Consider the following 19,804-nt stretch of genomic DNA (forward strand, 5'->3'; position numbering starts at 1 on the left):
GCAGCACTTTAGAAATCTGAACCTACGTTTTGAGGGGGCTGCTCTTTCCTCCCCATCAAATCCTTATATAGTCATATCAATGGTCAAATGTCTGAGAACAGCGAATCACCGGAGCAGATCCATAAAAAAAAGATACGGCAAGGGGAAGGCACCCGAGATGCCGTCTCCAAACAAGTATTGGATGTCCAAAGGAATTCAGTCCCCCCCCCCCCCCCTTGAAAGTACTTATTTGACAGGGCACAGTCAGAAAGAGCTTGCACTCCCACCAAGATTCAGTAAGGCACAGACGCTCAGTCTCCTTCCTCGGCTCTCTTTTGAAACATTTGGTGGAGCCAAGCAAAAAAATAAGCAGCCATGGATGCCATCAAGAAGAAGATGCAGATGCTTAAGCTCGACAAGGAGAATGCTTTGGACAGAGCTGAGGGAGCCGAGGGAGACAAGAAGGCAGCAGAGGACAAGAGCAAACAGGTCGGCATTTTATTTGGAAAATCGAAATTATCCTAGAAAAAGCACCCGAATACCCGTGGCTCTGTGCGCCGCTGTCTCTTAATATGGACCACCTCTACAATGTGGATGTATCACTTTTACGGATCATTCATAATAAGGAGTATTTAAGTTATATATACGAATAACTTTTCACAACTGGTAGGCTAATTCGTGACGTGGGTATGAATTATTGGAATAATTTTGTGGGAAAGTATGTCTATTTCACTTATTGATGGGTGGATGGAGTTGTATTACTGTAGCCTTATCTATAACAGAATTGTGAATAAAAAATAACTGTAGGGAAATTATAAATGGGAATAATAGAAACATTAGTGTAATGGTGAATATTGCTGTTGTGGGGAATATGGATAGGCTATTGAGAAACATGTAGCCTATACTTTCAGAATAATTGCAATATGATTATCACTTGTTTCAGATGCTCTATTCAACTAAATAAAATGTCGTCCTTTGTGCATGTGTAGTTAGAGGATGAAATAAGTGAGTTGGAAAAGAAATTGCGGATCACCGAAGATGAGAGAGATAAAGTGCTTGATGAATTCCAAGCCGCCGAGGAAAAATTGCTGAGCGCCGAGGAGGTGGCCACCAAGGTATTTTGTGTGGCTCGCATGATTTCCCCTAACTTCTCTATTCTCTCTCCCTTTCGCTGTCTGTCTGCGCTCTTGTGCCTTGTGTGCGCTCACGCCCTCTGTTTCACGCTGATCACCCCTGTGAAACTATCCGCACTAAAACACACCTCAGCTCGAGGATGACGTGGTAGCTCTGCAGAAGAAGCTGAAGGGGACAGAGGATGAGTTGGACAAGTACTCTGAGTCTCTTAAGGATGCCCAGGAGAAACTTGAGCTGGCTGAGAAGAAAGCCACTGATGTAAGTAAATAGTAAAGGGCACAAAATCACAATTCCTGGACACTGCTTCCCCCGTCTTTTCTGTCTCACAGATCAATTGTAAAACATGTAAAATGACAGTGTAACGTGAGAGGCCTTTATTCTGTCTCATCATTTGGTTTAAAGTCCATTCTCAGATTACCAAATGTAGGTAGCGCACCTGTCCAGCCCTATATGTCTATGGGCCAACTGGAAAGTAACCTATTATGCTATATGCATAATATTTAAATCACATAAACGATCATGATATCGTGCCAAATATTGTTGAACTGTCATTTTATATATTTTGTTGATGTTTATGTTTGTTTGTGTGTTGTCAAAGATCACAAGTCACCTAAGTGATATCAACCTTAAAAACCAAAGTGTTTCAGTTTTCTTGTTTGAATGTCTCCACATTTGAGATGGCCTACATATGATACCCCCAAGCTATATAATACATCAATGTAAGACAGTAAATCAAGTTCTTCTCTACAGCTCCTTAAGAGGGGACATTTATGAGTGGAAACTGAAGTTGTTAAAAGTGCCGTTTCCAAGCAGAGAGCGAGCGCAGCGCAGCGCAGGGATAAATATAACGCACTGCTTTATATGGTCAATGGTCAAGTTAGACTAAGATGACTTCTTTGGGCTGTTCTTGCAACAGACTACAGTAAATTCGATTTTCCTCTGAACATGTCATTTTTTGTTCCTATAATTGATGTTTTGAGGTCAGTTTAGTTAAACCCATAGGCTACCGAGAGTGTAAATTGGCTTCATGCAGGGACATTTTTAATTAGGGAAATACTACATAAAATGGGAAACTATGCCGAATATGTGTGCATGTAGATTCATCCGTGACACAAGGAGCTGCATCCAGGAGCAGAAGAACATTTGAAAATACATAGGCTGGAGTTGTATGGCATGATAGTCCGAGCCTAAGTAAAGATGAACAAAAAAACCCCAGCAATAATCAACAAATGAAGAGGTTATCAAATGAAATGTGACATTCAGTTGACAACTGATTTTCATTTATTGAAAGTGTCCATAGGGTAGCCTAAATCTCAATAGACTGAAGGAACTTCCTATGCTCATCTCCTTTCATTTATCTGCGTTGATATAATTCTTATTTTCAATGACGGCCTAGGAACTGCCTTGTTCAGGGGCAGAACGACAGATTCGATCAAGTCCAACGCTCTAACCACTAGGCTACCTGCCGCCCCAATATAATATAGTTAAACTGGTGAAAGTCAATTCATGGAAGGCATTCGCCATTGTGCTTCATCTATCTTATGTTTTCATATCACTGCAAATGAAGGAAAATAGATCAGGAAAGAAACCACTTGTTGAACTCGTTGAGTAAGATTCTACAAATGCATATAGAGGGCCTCCTCTTGGGGCTATTTAGGAACTACAGTCTGAAAATCTTTTCAGTCCCATGTGTACTTTATAGATAATACCAGCAGATGGTGCTATATGCCAGTGCACGGTAGCCTACCTGAGGAACGCTTATAATAACAAGGGGTGCCCTTATCATTACTGTATGTCTACCACATATACACTTTTTATTATGACAATGTTGTTTACCCATTATTATATTACGAAAACGACATCAATATTTGTTTGTATACGTTTCAATATATTTTCGTTTGACGTAGCCTTGGACTTGGCTATGAAAATATGGTTACTTCCGGTGTAATGTTCAGTTATTGCTCTGTACGTCTTCACAGACGACTCGAGTATCGCGGGCAGCCATCCTCGTACATCCCAGGGCGTCGTTGTGCTCCATGTCCATTCCAAGGAAAGTCTTAAAAACGTAGTTTTCTTAGCAAGTTGACATAATGGCAGGTATAACATCATTGGAAGCGGTTAAACGGAAAATAAAAACCTTGCAACAGCAGGCTGACGGTGCCGAAGAAAGAACTGAAAGACTACAGAGAGAATTGGGTTTGGAGAGGAAAGCCAGAGAATCAGTAAGCATGTCTTATAAAATAACTGCAAAGTTGTAAAATTGCTTCAAAATATGTATCAAGTGCAACAATGCTATATTCACTTTGCAATGTTTAATGTCCGAGGGAGTTGCACAGGCTGTAAAAATGCATGGTGATGCACGCAGCACACTGACATAGCGGAATTTCTCCGACATCCGGTTGTGGTGTTTCGTAGTTAACAAACTAAATGTGTCATGCTCTTTGCTGACAATACGCCAACTCTTGACAGATTACGAGTTTGAGACCAATTGGCTGATTTCCTCAAGTGTAAATAGTGTTCAGCTGTGGCGGTAGAGGACTTCAGGCCTTTTGATGGATTTAAATGATACTTTGTAATCATGCTTATTTTGTACCCCGTGAATATTTGTATCTTAATTGATAGACATGATGTAACTGTTGCCACAAGCAGTTCTTGCAGCATTGTTAGGCCTACATTGTTTCATGGTACTGCGTCACCCCCAATATTTTCATTTCCTATGCTAGGCTACTTATTGCACATACTTAAGTATATATTGTTACCAAAAGATTACATTTGAGTAAATTATACTCTCTTTGACATAATTGCAGCACAAAGTTTACTCAACTCTTTTTGGAACTCTTTCACTTAAGCAGGAAGGAACTTCAAAATAAATGCTGCAACAGAGCTGAGGAACACCAATAACAGACTGTTGTTAATTCTCTCAGTTGTGTTTTAAACAAGGTTTCTGTTATAAGGACAAAGAGTTGTCACATGTTCTAAAGAACAGGGGCCAGACTCTGACCTATAGAAACAGGAAATAAAGCCTATAATGCATTTGCCATTTGGAAGGTTAATTGCCCTCATCAACATGGTCACTTCAGAAGCTCCTTTATATGACTAGGTTATTGGTAGTTTTTTAAAGGAAACACTTGTGGCTTTGGGGTGGTGTTTGAAAAGCCACTAGATGAACTGATATTTATCTTAATTTCACTGGCTAGTTTCTATCTCTCCATTCACAACATGAGATGGACTTTGATCCTGCACACCACTCTTACAAGTCTTGGTATGTGATCAGGCCTCTGGGTGGTTAATCAGGTGTAAAGATGGGGTAATGCCACTGCACATACTCATAAACCAAGATCAGATATGGTTGCCTTTTGGTATCCATACAAAAAGTGTTTTTAAGATTTAAAATAAGTAGCCTTTTAGTGCTTATAGAAACAAAAAGAGAGGAGCGGCTGTCCCTAGCCATTGTTTCTGCTATCAAATGTTCAGTTTTATTACCACATATAAAAGCATACCTGTAGCATTGTAGCTGAATTTCACTTCCTCTGTATCAAATGTCTTGTAAAAAAAAAAAAATGTGCGACGGTTACATAACTTAATAGTACTGAAGGTAAGCTAATTAGAACATTAAGGGGAAAAACTTGATAGTAAGTCACACCACAACATGTCACCAGTCAAATAACAATAAAGATAGAGTAGCCATTTTGTGACATGAAAGCTGAACTTCATCGAATCTTCAGTTTTGGTCCACTGGGGACTCCTTCAGTGGTTGTGTGTGTGTGTGTGTGTGTGTGGCCTTTGGCAGTGGAAACCTCTGTGGCACACAATGACTGCAGCCAGCTCCTTGTAAATGTCCCCTCTGGGGTCTCATAATGAGGCTAGGTATTCAGCCTGTGCCAGCCAGGAGCATTGTTCTCATTACACACAGTGTGTGGAGTGCAGCACAGCACAGGGGAATCCTCCTGGGAAGGCCCTCTTCTCTCCCCAACAGATGCCACTGCTGACAGATGCAGAAAGCAACACTTAAATAGTAATTACCCAGACCGCTCACCTATAAAACACACAAGACACTGAAGTGGAAAGGTCACCAGTGTTTTTGATGTTGATATTTGTTTATGTGTCCTTGAGAGTACTGTATATGTATGTTTGTCTGTCTTAATACAGTTCTTCTCTCCTAGGCTGAGGCCGATGTCGCTTCCCTTAACAGACGTATCCAGCTGGTTGAGGAGGAGTTGGATCGTGCTCAGGAGCGTCTGACAACTGCCCTGACCAAGCTGGAGGAGGCTGAGAAAGCGGCTGATGAGTCTGAGAGGTGTGCACTTATTGAGGACAGGGAGTTATACTATAGAGTAGACTGTTTCCCTTGCTCCTTACTGTATTTGGGCAGCTTTAGCCTAAGTCATGACTGGCGGTGCCACTGACCAATTTCAACAAATACAAGCTGTTTGTCGAGACTGAGGTCCTGAATAAATGGGCCGTGACGCGAGGCTCTGTTTCCATTCCTTTGTTTGGTGTATAAACAGCCCCTCTGTGCTGCACAGCCCAGTGCCTGAACTCTATTGAGACTGTAGGTCAGACCCTGTGTGGGCTAGGCCTGCCCTGTCATCCCCAGTGCTACTGCAGTGCAGTATTTTCCCCATCAGTCCCATAAGAAAGCTGTCAGGCCAGGCCTTGACATTGAAAGGGCATATTAAAGATTCACTAGCAGCCAGCCAGTCTGGATGTGCACTGGGCGTACACTGCCCACCCACGTTTAGTCTTGTACTCAAACTATTGATCTGAGTCATTGAGTTACTGCGCAGTGCTGCTATGAGCCTTGGGATGGGACTCTTTCTAATGTCTACTGCCTGTCTCTCCCTTCCCTGCTCAGAGGCATGAAGGTCATTGAGAACAGAGCCTCCAAGGATGAGGAGAAGATGGAGCTGCAGGAGATCCAGCTGAAGGAGGCCAAGCACATCGCTGAGGAGGCTGACCGCAAATACGAGGAGGCGAGTCTCTCAGCTGCTGCAGTTGTTGGCTGCTGTCCCTACAGCCCAGCCTCCCCACACCCTTCCTTTAACCTACAATAACATAATGGCACACACACGTATGATTGAGTCCACTTTGTAAAGCAAACATGGTGATTTAGTCATCTCTACCTTGAAATACCCCAATTCATATAGGGTATATGTACAGTACACAGATATATTGTGTGTGTATATACACAGCCTTTTTGTGTATAGAGTGTAACTCCTTGGTGTTCTTTACCTAAAGGTTGCCCGTAAGCTGGTCATCATTGAGAGTGATCTGGAGCGTACAGAGGAGCGCGCTGAGCTTTCTGAAGGGTAAGATCTAATGCCCCTAACAGTAACGCTGCACTTAATTAACATGCATGGCTGGAGTTATTTAACATTCTACTTTAACACCACGCCTGGCTAAAAGTTGAGTGTTTATTTTCAACATGTTGCTCACGCTTGTTGTTGCATGTACTATTAATTTGCATGTGTTCCATGTTTTGAATGGCCGTTTCGTTCGCCACATCCACTAACAGACGGATTCGAAGAGCGGAGGACGAGCTAAGAGTTTTGGAACAAAGCTTAAAATCACTTACAGCTTCCGAAGCAAAGGTACTGTAGACTAACAATGTATTCTGTTAGACCTATCTTTCTAGACTTTTGTACTACTTCCTCTTGTCACGTTCATTTACTCTGCTGAATGAAGCGTCTTTCCTCTTTGCACCTTGCTCTGCTTTGCTATATTTTCCTATGTTTGGGCGTACGCTCGGGATATCCTAAAACTATAACCTTTTACACCTCTAACCTGGCAGGGACTGTGCAAGAATAACATCTTTCACATGCACTACTAGCCAGTATTCTTAATCTGACAAAATCTTTACGCTAAAAGGCATTTATAAAAGTTTCTTTGTAGTCTACTCTCCACCTCTGTTAATATTGTCACGTTCCTGCTGTGTTGAGGTACTTTGGTCTCCTTCCTGTAGTTCCGCTAGTTCGTATTCATTTTGTTTTATTTCTTCTCCCCTTTCCTGCTCTCCCTCTTTCCTTCCTGCTTCCATTTCTCATTGGTGTCTCAATATCCCCCTCCATTCCGGCACATTTTTCTCTGGACCCTCTGCACCTTCTCCCTTCTAACACCAGCAAATGCTCTGAGCTTGAAGAAGAGTTGAAAACTGTGACCAACAACCTGAAGTCACTGGAGGCCCAGTCTGAGAAGGTAGGTAGTCTGCTGCTGTGTTCAGGCATGCTGTCCATACCAGCTTCTCCAGAGCCATGCTGGAGAATGAATGGATGGAAGGAACCTAAAGAACCATTTACAGCAACACTTTGTTCAATGGATACAGTATCTGGCATACAAATTGCCTTGGTCTAAGATTAGTCTAACTTTGTACATTCTGAAGATGTAAGGCAAATGGATTTTCCAGTATTTTTTTCTGTCAATTGAATATAAACCTATTGTATCATGGTAGAACTGTATTATAATAATTTGTCATTAATGTAAAGTCTTTGTTTTATATAAAATGTAAAGTGAGTGTTTTTAGGCTTTGTTTCTGTCTCTGTAGACTGGTGGGGGTGTAGCGGATATCTGTGGGTAAATGCATGACTCTTTTGGTCCACAGTACTCACATAAGGAGGACAAGTATGAGGAGGAGATGAAGGTCCTCACTGACAAGCTGAAGGAGGCAAGTTTCACAATCCCCCCCCCCCCCCCCCCCCTTATCTACAGACTTTGGCCAGAGGCCAGGCTATTTCAGTGCTGTAGGTACTGTAGGCCTAAACTATCACAGTATCACTCACTGTGAACTTTAAAGACCTACTGATTCTTAAGAACCTGTCTGTCTACCACAGGCTGAGACACGTGCTGAGTTCGCTGAGAGATCAGTAGCCAAGCTTGAGAAGACCATTGACGACTTGGAAGGTATTACGTTTTTGCAGTTCATTTCAAAACTGTACTTTGGTCTGTTTGGAGTAGGCCTACATTTTATAGTGTCAGTTGGTCTCATTCATGGCCATTCGGTGAGTGTCTACTTTTCAAATCTCTTCAAGAGGAGGAAATCCTCTTCCCTTTTTTTGCTACACCTCAATCTAATCTTTGCTACCTCTCATTTCCATTATCATCAGTGTCTTTTGAGCAACACGTTCCCCTTATTGAGTCAACTACTTTTGGGTTACAGCTGAGTGGAAATTACGTTGGGAGTTGGACATTTGACAGGTCTTCCTCGTCACTCTCTATATTTAAGATTGTTCATAGATTGGGTTGCTTTTGCCTGTTTATCTGCAACAATGAAGTTGCATTGCATCTGCTCAATGAGAATGGGCTATTAATCACGGTAAGGGAAATGCTGCCCTACAGCTGCTGATTCCCGTAAATCATCCATCTGTTGGTTAAAGAATGTATCATGAGGCTGTCATAGTAATTAGTAGGGCTGAGGAAGCAGCCATATGGTAATGGAATCTCTGACATGAGATGTTCAAGGGCCAGCTCCAGTAATATGTTCACTATTTCTTGATGATGCTGAAGAATGTGTCATGGCCTCATTCAGATTGCTGTTCTATCCTCTTCTGGTGTAACGTTTTTTCCTTTTCCACTCTGTCCATCTCTCTCTCCCTCCCTCTGGGGTCTTGCTGATGACTTGGACACCCTTCACCCTCCTTCCCACGCACCCCTCCATTTCTGCCCCCTCCTCCCTTTTTGGTGCACTTGGTCCACGTCCCAATAGATGAGTTGTATGCCCAGAAACTGAAGCACAAGGCCATCAGCGAGGAGCTGGACCACGCCCTCAATGACATGACTTCCATGTAATTCTTCAACTGCGCTGCCTGCTTGTGCCTCTGTCGCCTCCTTGCACCTCACCTCCCCATTGTCCAGCCATCACACCTTTCTGTTCTGTCTCTGTTCTCCATCCATCTACTGTTTTGTGTTCATACAAAATAAAGTGGTTACTGTTAGAAAGCAGCTATATCATTTTTATACACAAGGTAGTCTTAAGGTCATAGTCAAGGGATGGGCTTAAGGGTGGTTGTATATTGTGTCTGTAAGTACGGGCCAATTATGTGTTAAGTGTTTAAGCTCAGTCAGTGGTTTCCTCTCACACGAACTTGCATGTGGTTGTGAGGACATTCTCGCCATGATCGTCACTGTAACCATTTTAGCAATACAGTGCGTGAGCCTAGAGACTTGTTTTGTATGAACATAATACAGCATGGAGGTTCTTTGTTTACTGATTTGGACTTTCATTTTGATAACTACCATATTGTATTACTTTTTACGTCCTCTTAATTTGTTTTGTGAGTATTTGAAATGTACATTGTTCAACAAAATTAAAAATCTTTAATTTCAAAATATTCAGTATATTTTGTCAACCCTTAATGCATGCGAGGTGTCTATTGAAATGCAATACAAAGAGTTGTATTTCAATGTGAGCCTTCTACTGGGCCTTACATTGACTACATTGAGAAACACAATGTGCTTTGTTTCTTTTCTGTACCGTTTCAAGTGTAGCTCACTTGTATCTACTACTAACAAGGTCTATTTCTGTATGGAAGAAAGGCCCCCTTGAAGTTCCTTTTTGCTCTGTGATAACCACAGTTGAGGGTGAACTGCACAATCTGGTTGCTTTTGGAAGGTGGGTTTTTGTCTGGTGCCCCTTTGGCATCCGAGCAAATGCAGACTTTGTCAAACCAAAGCTGTATTACTGAGAGGTTTATTCAAGTGACGCTTGTCATGACTCCATGGAAAGGGCTTCATGTGATCAGAGAAGTTTGGTCCAACCTTTTGTGTTTGAGTAGTTGCCGTACATTGTCTGTATTCCTCACAGTGGGTCCTTGTGGCTCTAGCCTGTCCTGTGTGCTGTGGCTCCAGTAGCGCTGGTGTGTTGCTAAACGTGTCACTCTTCCAACAGAATCTTTGTGTTGTCGTAAAATAACGCTTACATAGAAGGAAGTTTCTGTTACCTCAAGAGCTCTAATAAAACTAGGATGCCTTGATGTTAGTCAAGTTTTCCTTGTTTTTATGTCTAAGAAAACCATCACTTATTTTATTTAACCAGATAGGCTAGTTGAGAACAAGGTCTCATTTACAACTGCGACCTGGGCAAGATAAAGCAAAGTAGTGCGACAAAAACAACAGAGTTGCACATAAACAAAAGTACAGTCAATAACACAATAGAAAAATCTATGTACAGTGTGTGCAAATGTAGGGAGGTAGGCAATAAATAGGCCACAGAGAGGAAAAAATACAATTTAGCATTAATACTGGAGTGATAGATGTGCAGATGATGATGTGCAAGTAGAGATACTGGCGTGCAAGAGGGTAAGTAATAATATGGGGCTGAGGTAGTCAGGTGTGCTATTTACAGATTGGCTGTGAACTGGTACAGTGATTGGTAAGCTGCTCTGACAGCTGATGCTTAAAGTTAGAGAGGGAGATATAAGACTCCAGCTTCTGAGGTTTTTGCAATTCATTCCAGTCATTGGCAGCAGAGAACTGGAAGGAAAGGTGGCTAAAGGAAGTGTTGACTTTGGGGATGACCAGTGCAATATACCTGCTGGAGCGTGTGCTACGGGTGGGTGTTGCTATGGTGACCAGTGAGCTGAGATAAGGCGGGGCTTTACCTAGCAAAGACTTATATATGACCTGGAGCCAGTGGGTTTGGTGATGGATATGTAGTGAGTGCCAGCCACCGAGAGCATACAGGTTGCAGTGGTGGGTAGTATATGGGGCTTTGGTGCTAAAACAGATGGTACTGTGATACACTACATCCAGTTTGCTGAGTAGAGTGTTGGGGGCTATTTTGTAAATGACATCACCATAGTCAAGGATCGGTAGGATAGTCAGTTTAGCGAGGGTATGTTTGGCGGCATGAGTGAAGGATGCATTGTTGCAAAATAGGAAGCCGATTTAAATTTTTGATTGGAGATGCTTAATGTGAGTCTGGAAGGAGAATTTACAGTCTAACCAGACACCTGGGTATTTGTAGTTGTCCACATATTCTAGGTCAGAACCGTCCAGAGTAGTGATGCTAGTCGGGCGGGAGGGTGCGGGTAGCGATCGGTTGAAGAGCATGCACTTAGTTTTACTAGCATTTAAAAGAAGTTGGAGGCCACGGAAGGAGTGTTGTATGGAGTTGAAGCTCGTTTGGAGGTTTGTTAGCACAGTGTCCAAAGAAGGGCCAGATGTATACAGAATGGTGTCGTCTGCGTAGAGGTGGATCAGAGAATCACCAGCAGCCAGAGCGACATCATTTTTATATACATGCATGCATACATACATACAGAGAAAAGAGTCGGCCCGAGAATTGAACCCTGTGGCACCCCCATAAAGACTGCCAGAGGTCCGGACAACAGGCCCTCCGATTTGAAACACTGAACTCTGAGAAGTAGTTGGTGAACCAGGCGAGGCAGTCATTTGAGAAGCCAAGGCTATTGAGTCTGCTGATAAGAATGCGGTGATTGACAGTCGAAAGCCTTGGCCAGGTCGATGAAGACGGCTGCATAGTACTGTCTTTTATCGATGGCGGTTATGATATCGCTTAGGACCTTGAGCGTGGCTGAGGTGCACCCACGACCAACTCGGAAACCAGATTGCCTAGTGGAGAAGGTATGGTGAGATATCGGTGATCTGTTTATTAACTTGGCTTTCGAAGACTAGAAAGGCCGGGCAGGATTGATATAGGTCTATAACAGTTTGGGTCTAGAGTGTCTCCCCCTTTTGAAATGGGGGATGACCGCGGCAGCTTTCCAATCTTTGGGGATCTTAGACGATACGAGAGGTTGAACAGGCTAGTAATAGGGTTGGAACAATTTCGGAGGATAATTTTAGAAAGAGGGTTCAGATTGTCTAGCCCAGCTGATTTGTAGGGATCCAGATTTTGCAGTTCCTTCAGAACATCAGCTGTCTGGATTTGGGTGAAGGAGAAGCGGTGGGGGGGGGGGGGGGGGGTTGGGCAAGTTGCTGCAGGGGGTGCTGAGATGTTGGCTGGGGTAGGGGTAGCCAGGTGGAAAGTATGGCCAGCCGTGGAAAAATGCTTATTGAAATGATATATTATTGTAGATTTATCGGTGGTAAGTGTTTCCTATCCTCAGTGCAGTGGGCAGCTGGGAGGAGGTGCTCTTTTTCTCCATGGACTTTAGTGTACCAAAACTTTTCCGAATTAGTGCTACAGGAAGCAAATTTCTGTTTGAAAAAGCTAGCCTTGTCTTTCCTAACTGACTGAGTATATTGGTTCCTGACTTCCCTGAAAAGTTGCATATCGCTGGGGCTATTCGATGCTAATGCAGAACGCCACAGGATGTTTTTGTGCTGGTCAAGGGCAGTCAAGTCTGGGTTGAACCAAGGGCTATATCTGTTCTTAGTTCTACATTTTTTGAATGGGGCATGCTTATTTAAGATGGAGAGGATAGCACTTTTGAAGAGTAACCAGGCATCCTCTACTGTCGGGATGAGGTCAATATCCTTCCAGGATACCCGGGCCAGGTCGATTAGAAAGGCCTGCTCGCTGAAGTGTTTTAGGGAGTGTTTGACAGTGATGAGGGGTGGTCATTTGACCGCGGACCTATAACGGATGCAGGAAATGAGGCAGTGATCGCTGAGATCCTGGTTGAAGACAGCAGAGGTGTATTTAGAGGACAAGTTGGTCAGGATGATATCTAAGAGCCCATGGTTTTAGGGTTTTAGGGTTGTACCTGGTAGGTTCCTTGATAATTTGTGTGAGATTGAGGGCATCTAGCTTAGATTGTAGGATGGCCGGGGTGTTAAGCATATCCAGTTTAGGTCACCTAACAGTACCAACTCTGAAGATAGATGGGGGGGGCAATCAATTCACATATGGTGTCCAGGGCACAGCTAGGGGCTGAGGGGGATCTATAACAAGCGGCAACGGTCAGAGACTTGTTTCTGGAAAGGTAGATTTTTAAAAGTAGAAGCTTGAATTGTTTGGGCACAGACCTGGATAGTATGACAGAATTAAACAAATGTTAGGGTGCTAACATTCTTACACTTTCAGTTGACAGTACATCTAATGATTTGATTGTCAAATCAACAACAATGGACATTAAAAGGTTCATTCATTTTGAGGGGCAAGATGCATTTTGTGCACTGTACTGAACATTTCTTGCAAGTAGGCCTACTGCACACCTGTAGCTCTTATTCAACTTTCCCTCATTTATTGGGTCTAGCCCTAAGGGAATAATGGTTCTTACAGACTTATTGAAGGTCTCGGTTTTTAGGCGCATCATGGCATTACACATATTGTTAAAAGAAATGTAGCTGCTTAGGTGAGTGTAATTTGGCTTAGTACAATATAGTTAATGTAATGGTTTGATAGACAGGTGGCACATGTTGGGTTGCTATTGAACAGGTAGAGGAAAGTAGGAGTAAAGAGAAGGACAGTGTCTAAGATTGTCTGCCTCTGAGTGTTTGAAATAAGTGAGTTGAAAAAAGGATGGCAAGTATGATTGACCATTGCAATGTTGATGACATGACGTCTGTAATTTGCAATATCCTTTTATTCTTGAAAATAAATTAATATATTTTCATGTGGGAAATCCTGGGCATCTATGACATCAGGTAGTGGTCCTCCATACAAGGCTGGAATTTCAACTTTTATACTGCCTAAGATGCACCTATAAGACTTTAAGCAGGATCCGTACATGCCTTCTGGTTCTGGAAGGTATATTTAGGCAGTGAGTAGAGCCCACTAGACAAGTGTCTGGCTATGTATTACTTGTTTGCTCAATTATCAACCCCAGAGAAATGTTAAAATCTCCGTTCACAAAGTTCAGAGGTATTCTACCCATCGCTTCTGCTGTTACTGCTCCACTGCTCTGTGGAGAGTAGACCTTCTATACTATATAATTTTAAAACAAGGTAATGTATAATCAGATGTGAAGTGATCCCACATGAAGCTTTCTCTTGAGCTCTCTAGTCTGGTACTGCACTGATTTCCTCTTCTTTCTCTTTCCTACCTGCTTTCCGACTGCCAAGATCACCTCTACCAGCAACTTGAGAAAAACCGCCTTCTCTCTAACGAACTAAGAGTGGCCTTGAATGAGGACTAAACACAATGTGAATGTTTCATCTGTTTAAATAATGAGCTTATGTACAGTATTGCAATTGTGTGTGTGTGACGCTAATAATTCTGGAGATAAGTGTTACTGCTGGAGTAACAAGCTAGCCGCATACAGTACCAGTCAAAAGTTTGGCACCTACTGATTCAAGGGTTTTTTTATATTTTGTATTTTCTACATTGTAGAATAATAGTGAAGACATCAACTATGAAATAACACATATGTAATCATGTAGTAACCAAAAAAATATATTTTATATTCTTCAAAGTAGCCACCCTTTACCTTGACAGCTTTGCACACTCTTTGCATTCTCTAAACCAGCTTCATGAGGAATGCTTTTCCAACAGTCTTGAAGGAGTTCCCACATATGCTGAGCACTTGTTGGCTGCTTTTCCTTCACTCTGCGGTCCAACTCATCCCAAACCATCTGTGGTGATTGTGGAGGACAGGTCATCTGATGCAGCACTCCATCACTCTCCTTCTTGGTCAAATAGCAGTTACACAGCCTGGAGGTGTGTTGGGTCATTGTCCTGTTGAAAAACAAATGATAGTTCCACTAAGTGTAAACCAGATGGGATGGCATATCGCTGCAAAATGCTATGGTAGCCATGATGGTTGTGTGCCTTGAATTCTAAATAAATCAGTGTCACCAGCAAAGCACCCCCACACCATAACACCTCCTCCTCCATGCTTCATGGTGGGAACCACACATGCGGAGATCCTCCGTTCACCTACTCTGCGTCTTACAAAGACACGGTGGTTGGAACCAAAAATGTCAAATTTGAAGGACAGATTTCCACCAGTCTAATGTCCATTGCTCGTGTTTCTTGGCCCAAGCAAGTCTCTTCTTATTGGTGTCCTTTTAGTAGTGGTTTCTTTGCAGCAATTTGACCATGAAGGCCTGATCTCACACAGTCTCCTCTGAACAGTTGATGTTGAGAACTCTGAAGCATTTATTTGGGCTGCAATCTGAGGCTGGTAACTCTAATGAACTAATCCTCTGCAGCAGAGGTAACTCTGGGTCTTCCTTTCCTGTGGCAGTCCTCATGAGAGCCAATTTCATCATAACACTTGTTGGTTTTTGCAACTGCACTTGAAGAACTTTTAAAAGTTCTTAATTTTCAGAATTGACTGACCTTCAGGTCTTAAAGTAATGATGGACTGTTTCTTTTTGATTATTTGGGCGGATCTTGCCATAATATGCACTTAGCCCTATTTGGTGAAAGACCATCTTCTGTATACCACCCCTACCTTGTCACAACACAACTGTTTGGCTCAAATGCATTAAGGAAAGTAGTTCCACAAATTAACTTTTAACAAGGCATGCATGATAATTGACATGCATTCCAGGTGACAACCTCATGAAACTGGTTGACAGAATGCCAAGAGTGTGCAAAGCTGTCAAGGCAAAGGGTGGCTACTTTGAAGAATCTCAAATATAACATATATTTAGATATTTCTTTACACTTTTTTTGGTTACTACATGATTCTGTGTTATTTAATAGTTTCAATGTCTTCATTATTATTCTACAATGTAAAAAGAAAAACCCTCCAATTAGGTGTCCAAACTTTTGACAGGTACTGTATAAATATGGAATTATCTCTAATCTGTATATTTACTGTATACTCTGACATACAACCAGGAAGTATATACAGTAGGAAGTATATACAGTATTGTTAATTGTCCCTGTTTAAAGCATGGGGAAGGCTATGCTGTAAAAATTTGTTTATTTCCTGCATGGTTACTGCCATAGCATAGTCACAGCATTTTGTTTTTCTCTAAAACTGAAAGTGTGATGCTTTTGTTAGCTAATTATGTAGACCTAACCGTACGATAGACTTATTTTCCATGTTGTGTGATGGTAGCTTGGATTTTAATATTTTGTTTTATTTGGTGTCTAACAGAGAAACTGGCACATGCTAAAGAGGAGAACCTTGATATGCACCAGATGCTGGACCAGACTCTAATGGAACTAAATAACATGTGAAAGCCTGGTTTACCCACTATGGTTTGGGCTTTTTGTATTTGCACCTTGCTTGCCATGAGCCCTCATTCCATTCCATGCCCATGGTAAGGAACACATAACCAGATGCTTTTCCTTTTGCACCGTCCTGCTTTCAGTGGAGCTCAACGAGGGAGCAGAACTAAGGGAAAGGTACAACATTTCCTTAATGAAGCCTAAAATGAGAAACACTTTTTGTTTTTGCCAGCTGATTTATAATGTCAGCATTTTAATCATTGACATTAGTTCGCTTTTGACGAGTTATCAGGTGAAATGACGCATCATTTGCTACAAAGGTTGTTTTTGGGTCATTCCACTAATTCTGTGCCTTTTGAGATGTGTAACTTGGTGGGGAAAAAACGTAGTTTCACCCAATTTTTACTTTCTGTCATAAAGAACATATGTTCAACTTAATGAAAAACAAGTTCTCATCTTAAGGTAAAAAAAAATACATTTTAAATAACTAAGTGCCATATAAAGTAACAAGGTTGACCGTAACAGGGTTGACAACTTCATCATAAATATTCCATAAATTCCCATGTGGCAGGGAATGGAAGGTTGCTGTGTGCAACAGGGAGCGGCAATTGAATGCAAGCTTCACAAATAAAATGAAATAGTTAACATTTGTAGCCTGTCTATAGTTAACAGGGTTGACGTGTTCTGCTCAACCCACTCTCTTTTCCACAACAAATCCCCCATGAAATGGCCAAAAGAGTAGAACCAGCTCACCTGCTTATACACTGATTTGACTATTAGATGTTCCAATGTTTCTTTGGATTTTTTAAATATATTTTTTTAAGGACTAGTTTCACCATATTAAAGAGTTCAGGTAACAGGGTTGATCTTAAAATGAGGGACAGTTTTATTTGTTCTTCCTTTAAAACTAATGATGGTGAAAACTTGAAGACATTTTGGGGTTAGGTGGGTTAAAATCTTCCTCAGTCAGAGGGTACACAGAGGGACTTGTCAAAATGCTGGATTTTGGCACTTAGGGCTAGTCTTTATTTGTGAATCTGAATTCTCCTTGTAGTCTATATTGTAGGGGACATTATTGAATACAACAGGCTTTTAAAACGCAATATTGGTGCACTATTTCTACTTCAAATATTGAAGGTATGCAAAAGGCACTCATTTCGTGGAACAACCCTTTTATCTGCATTTGATAAATTAATTTAGTTTATATACTAACATTATTTTGATTGTTTGGTGCCAATATTAAGCCCTGGCTAGAAAGGGATCTACTTACACTCCCAAAGTATATTTATTTTTCTTTTGAGCCTTAAACTCATTACAAAATGCATGGCAACATTATCTTGCAAAATGCATTCCTGTTCCCTGTTCTCGTTTTTTTTTTTTTATGTTTCTTGTCTAGAAATATGACTCAATCATATGTGATTGTGCCTCACATAAAACTATTGTTTTATTAAATGTAGGTGTTTTAAATGTATATCATATCTGAAATGAATATAAATAAAACCTCACAGTTTAAGATGTATTTGTGTATTTTATTATATACTGTATTGTACAGTATCTTAACATTCTGGTAAGTTTCCATTGATCATATTGTAGGATGTATAAATGTTTTTTTTAATGGGTTACATAGTTGTAACTAATTCCAGAAGTAAATATTTTCAGCTTTCATGTTGAATTGAGAAGATGAGGGGAATAAAGTGGTCCCCTTAAACACTGCTGCATTATCAACCTTGTTTAACCCTCAGCTCAATGAGTGTTTCCAGAACAAATGGTAATCTGTTCATCTGCCGGCCTTATTACATTTACTCTGTGCTCATTCTGGTCTAGGCCTTAGTTTGACTTCCTAAGAGAGAAAGAACTTGTCACGAGTGCATGCTTATGGATCACTGCAGCTCTGAACACTGGACTGCGGGGCAATGCAGCAAAAATAGTAATGTTAGTCATACAATAATAGTCTATTTACACATGTAATTGATCATATATTTGTGGTAATAAAGCTTGGTGTATTATAGCTCATTTTAATTTAAATATCATGCATTTGTAATGTGTTAATTCCAGGCCACATGCTGTGACACCGGCCAGTGGATTATAACTGAACTAGTTGTATCCCAGGTGAGACTGCAAGGTGAAGATTAATTTGGAATTCAAATTTTAAAAGCTTATCTGTGTTTTGACTTCAGTCCTGGCGCCATGGACTGAAAGTGTAAACAAGCTAATTCAGAACAGAATGCTAATGTTCTCTAGGTGCTGACAGGAGGCATGTGCTGGCTTTTGACCTCAGAGAAAGTACTTTGTCACCCTAGGGGACTGGGTAATAAACTAAATGTAAGGGTCGTATTCCCCTGCTCAGACGTTGCATGCATCAACCAATGGTTACGTACCACGTCAACTGTGTCATCGACTGACAGATTGCAAACGTGGTAGTTAGCTGATATGTAAAATACCTATCCAGGTGTTGTAATGCGGCGTTCAAGACTGGGAACTCGGAATCGCCGACATCCGACTTCAGTGTGCTCAAGACAACTGGGAACTCGGGGAAAAAACGAGCTCCGACTGAGATCAGTGGGTTATCAGTCTTTCTAGTCCCTTTTTATGGACACTACATTTTGCATGCCTTTTCAGATAGAACCAACAGTAGTTGTCATGCTGGTAATTTCTTGTGGTTTATGGTAATTTGATGTGAACAGTTCTGTGAGGTGTGCCATTGCAGTATGGTTGTGGCAGGCTGTCATGTTTTTGTCATAGAATTAGTAATTAAAATACTACAATTAGACCTGAACCTTCTTGTGATGGGATAAAGATCAGTCATTTTGGTCAGGGAGTTGGTCAACCATTGTTTGCCAGTGCTGTGATGAGATATTGTATAAAGTAATGAATTTGAAAAATGTATCTGCACTGTATGTTTGTAAGCCAGCAAGAAAGTTTTCAAATTTACTGCCAATATGCCAACATTCCTTTCAAACATTGCAGTCAATCTACAGCCATACACTGGCTGAAATCAGTTGATGATAGGACTTAGACAAGTAAAAAATGCAACAAGTACTGATATTGTATCATACAACAGCACTCACAGCTTTCCAATAAATAAAAAGAGACATTTATGGTTTGTTTACATATATTCTTATAGGCTATGTATAAAGGACAATCGGTATAAAACAGGTATAAACTGTATAATTATACAGTAATATTTAATGTGCCTTTATAAAGTGTTTTATCCATTGCAAATATGTGGTTAGCCACAAGATTGCATTAAAGTCTGGGGGCGTGCAACAGACGAAGAAAGGAACTGAAGAGATGGCATCCCTCGAGGCAAGAAAGACATTTTGATGTGGAAAAGTGGAAGATTTTCACAAGGATTGAAAATTGATGTGAGCCGTACGCCATACCGAGTTCTGGAGGTGAAAAGGAAGTGAATGAGTGAGTTAAGTGAGTTGGAATTTGTGGTAAAGAGCTCAGAGCCCGAGCTTGGAATCGATGTCCATGATAAAGAAGAATCTGGTCCAGTAGGAGTGACATTTTTGGAGAAAGTGGATCCCTGTCTTTTGGCAGATACATTTGTGGTTTTAGGGTGGGTGGGAAAGGAGTTGGTTGTAGTTGAATCAGTGAAGGTAATCTGTACTGGACTTATATTTATTTGTGTTTCTTCTGCTCAGAGGAAGCGGGTGCTCT

The 19,804-nt window shown here is 41.3% G+C and overlaps 1 protein-coding gene across 21 annotated transcripts; it reads left to right on the forward strand.

Moving 5' to 3' along the window:
* The first annotated feature begins 238 nt into the window (after positions 1–238).
* LOC139539933 (tropomyosin alpha-1 chain-like) lies at positions 239–17,651 on the forward strand. Of its 21 annotated transcripts, none has more exons than XM_071343367.1 (10): positions 239–468; positions 969–1,094; positions 1,246–1,371; positions 5,277–5,410; positions 5,969–6,086; positions 6,352–6,422; positions 6,629–6,704; positions 7,712–7,774; positions 7,941–8,010; positions 8,813–9,435. In XM_071343367.1, the coding sequence occupies exons 1-10, from the start codon at positions 355–357 to the stop codon at positions 8,893–8,895; spliced, it is 981 nt and encodes a 326-aa protein (XP_071199468.1). In that variant the 5' UTR covers positions 239–354; the 3' UTR covers positions 8,896–9,435. The 21 variants fall into 21 exon arrangements, with proteins under 21 accessions (XP_071199468.1, XP_071199460.1, XP_071199459.1 ...); XM_071343366.1 differs by lacking the exons at positions 6,629–6,704; positions 8,813–9,435 and adding exons at positions 7,233–7,308; positions 16,065–16,785 and having other exon boundaries at positions 240–468; XM_071343368.1 differs by lacking the exon at positions 6,629–6,704 and adding an exon at positions 7,233–7,308 and having other exon boundaries at positions 240–468; positions 8,813–9,045.
* The last annotated feature ends 2,153 nt before the right edge of the window (positions 17,652–19,804 follow it).

This window comes from Salvelinus alpinus, chromosome 15 (genome assembly GCF_045679555.1).
Source record: "Salvelinus alpinus chromosome 15, SLU_Salpinus.1, whole genome shotgun sequence".
NCBI classification, from domain to species: Eukaryota; Metazoa; Chordata; class Actinopteri; order Salmoniformes; family Salmonidae; genus Salvelinus; species Salvelinus alpinus.

Excerpts from the sequence above, each read along its gene's own strand:
- LOC139539933 (XM_071343367.1), top strand. The coding sequence starts at position 355 with ATGGATGCCATCAAGAAGAAGATGCAGATGCTTAAGCTCGACAAGGAG. Across the intron at positions 6,423-6,628 it reads CGCGCTGAGCTTTCTGAAGG|ACGGATTCGAAGAGCGGAGG; the intron begins GTAAGATCTAAT and ends ATCCACTAACAG. Across the intron at positions 6,705-7,711 it reads TTACAGCTTCCGAAGCAAAG|TACTCACATAAGGAGGACAA; the intron begins GTACTGTAGACT and ends TTTGGTCCACAG.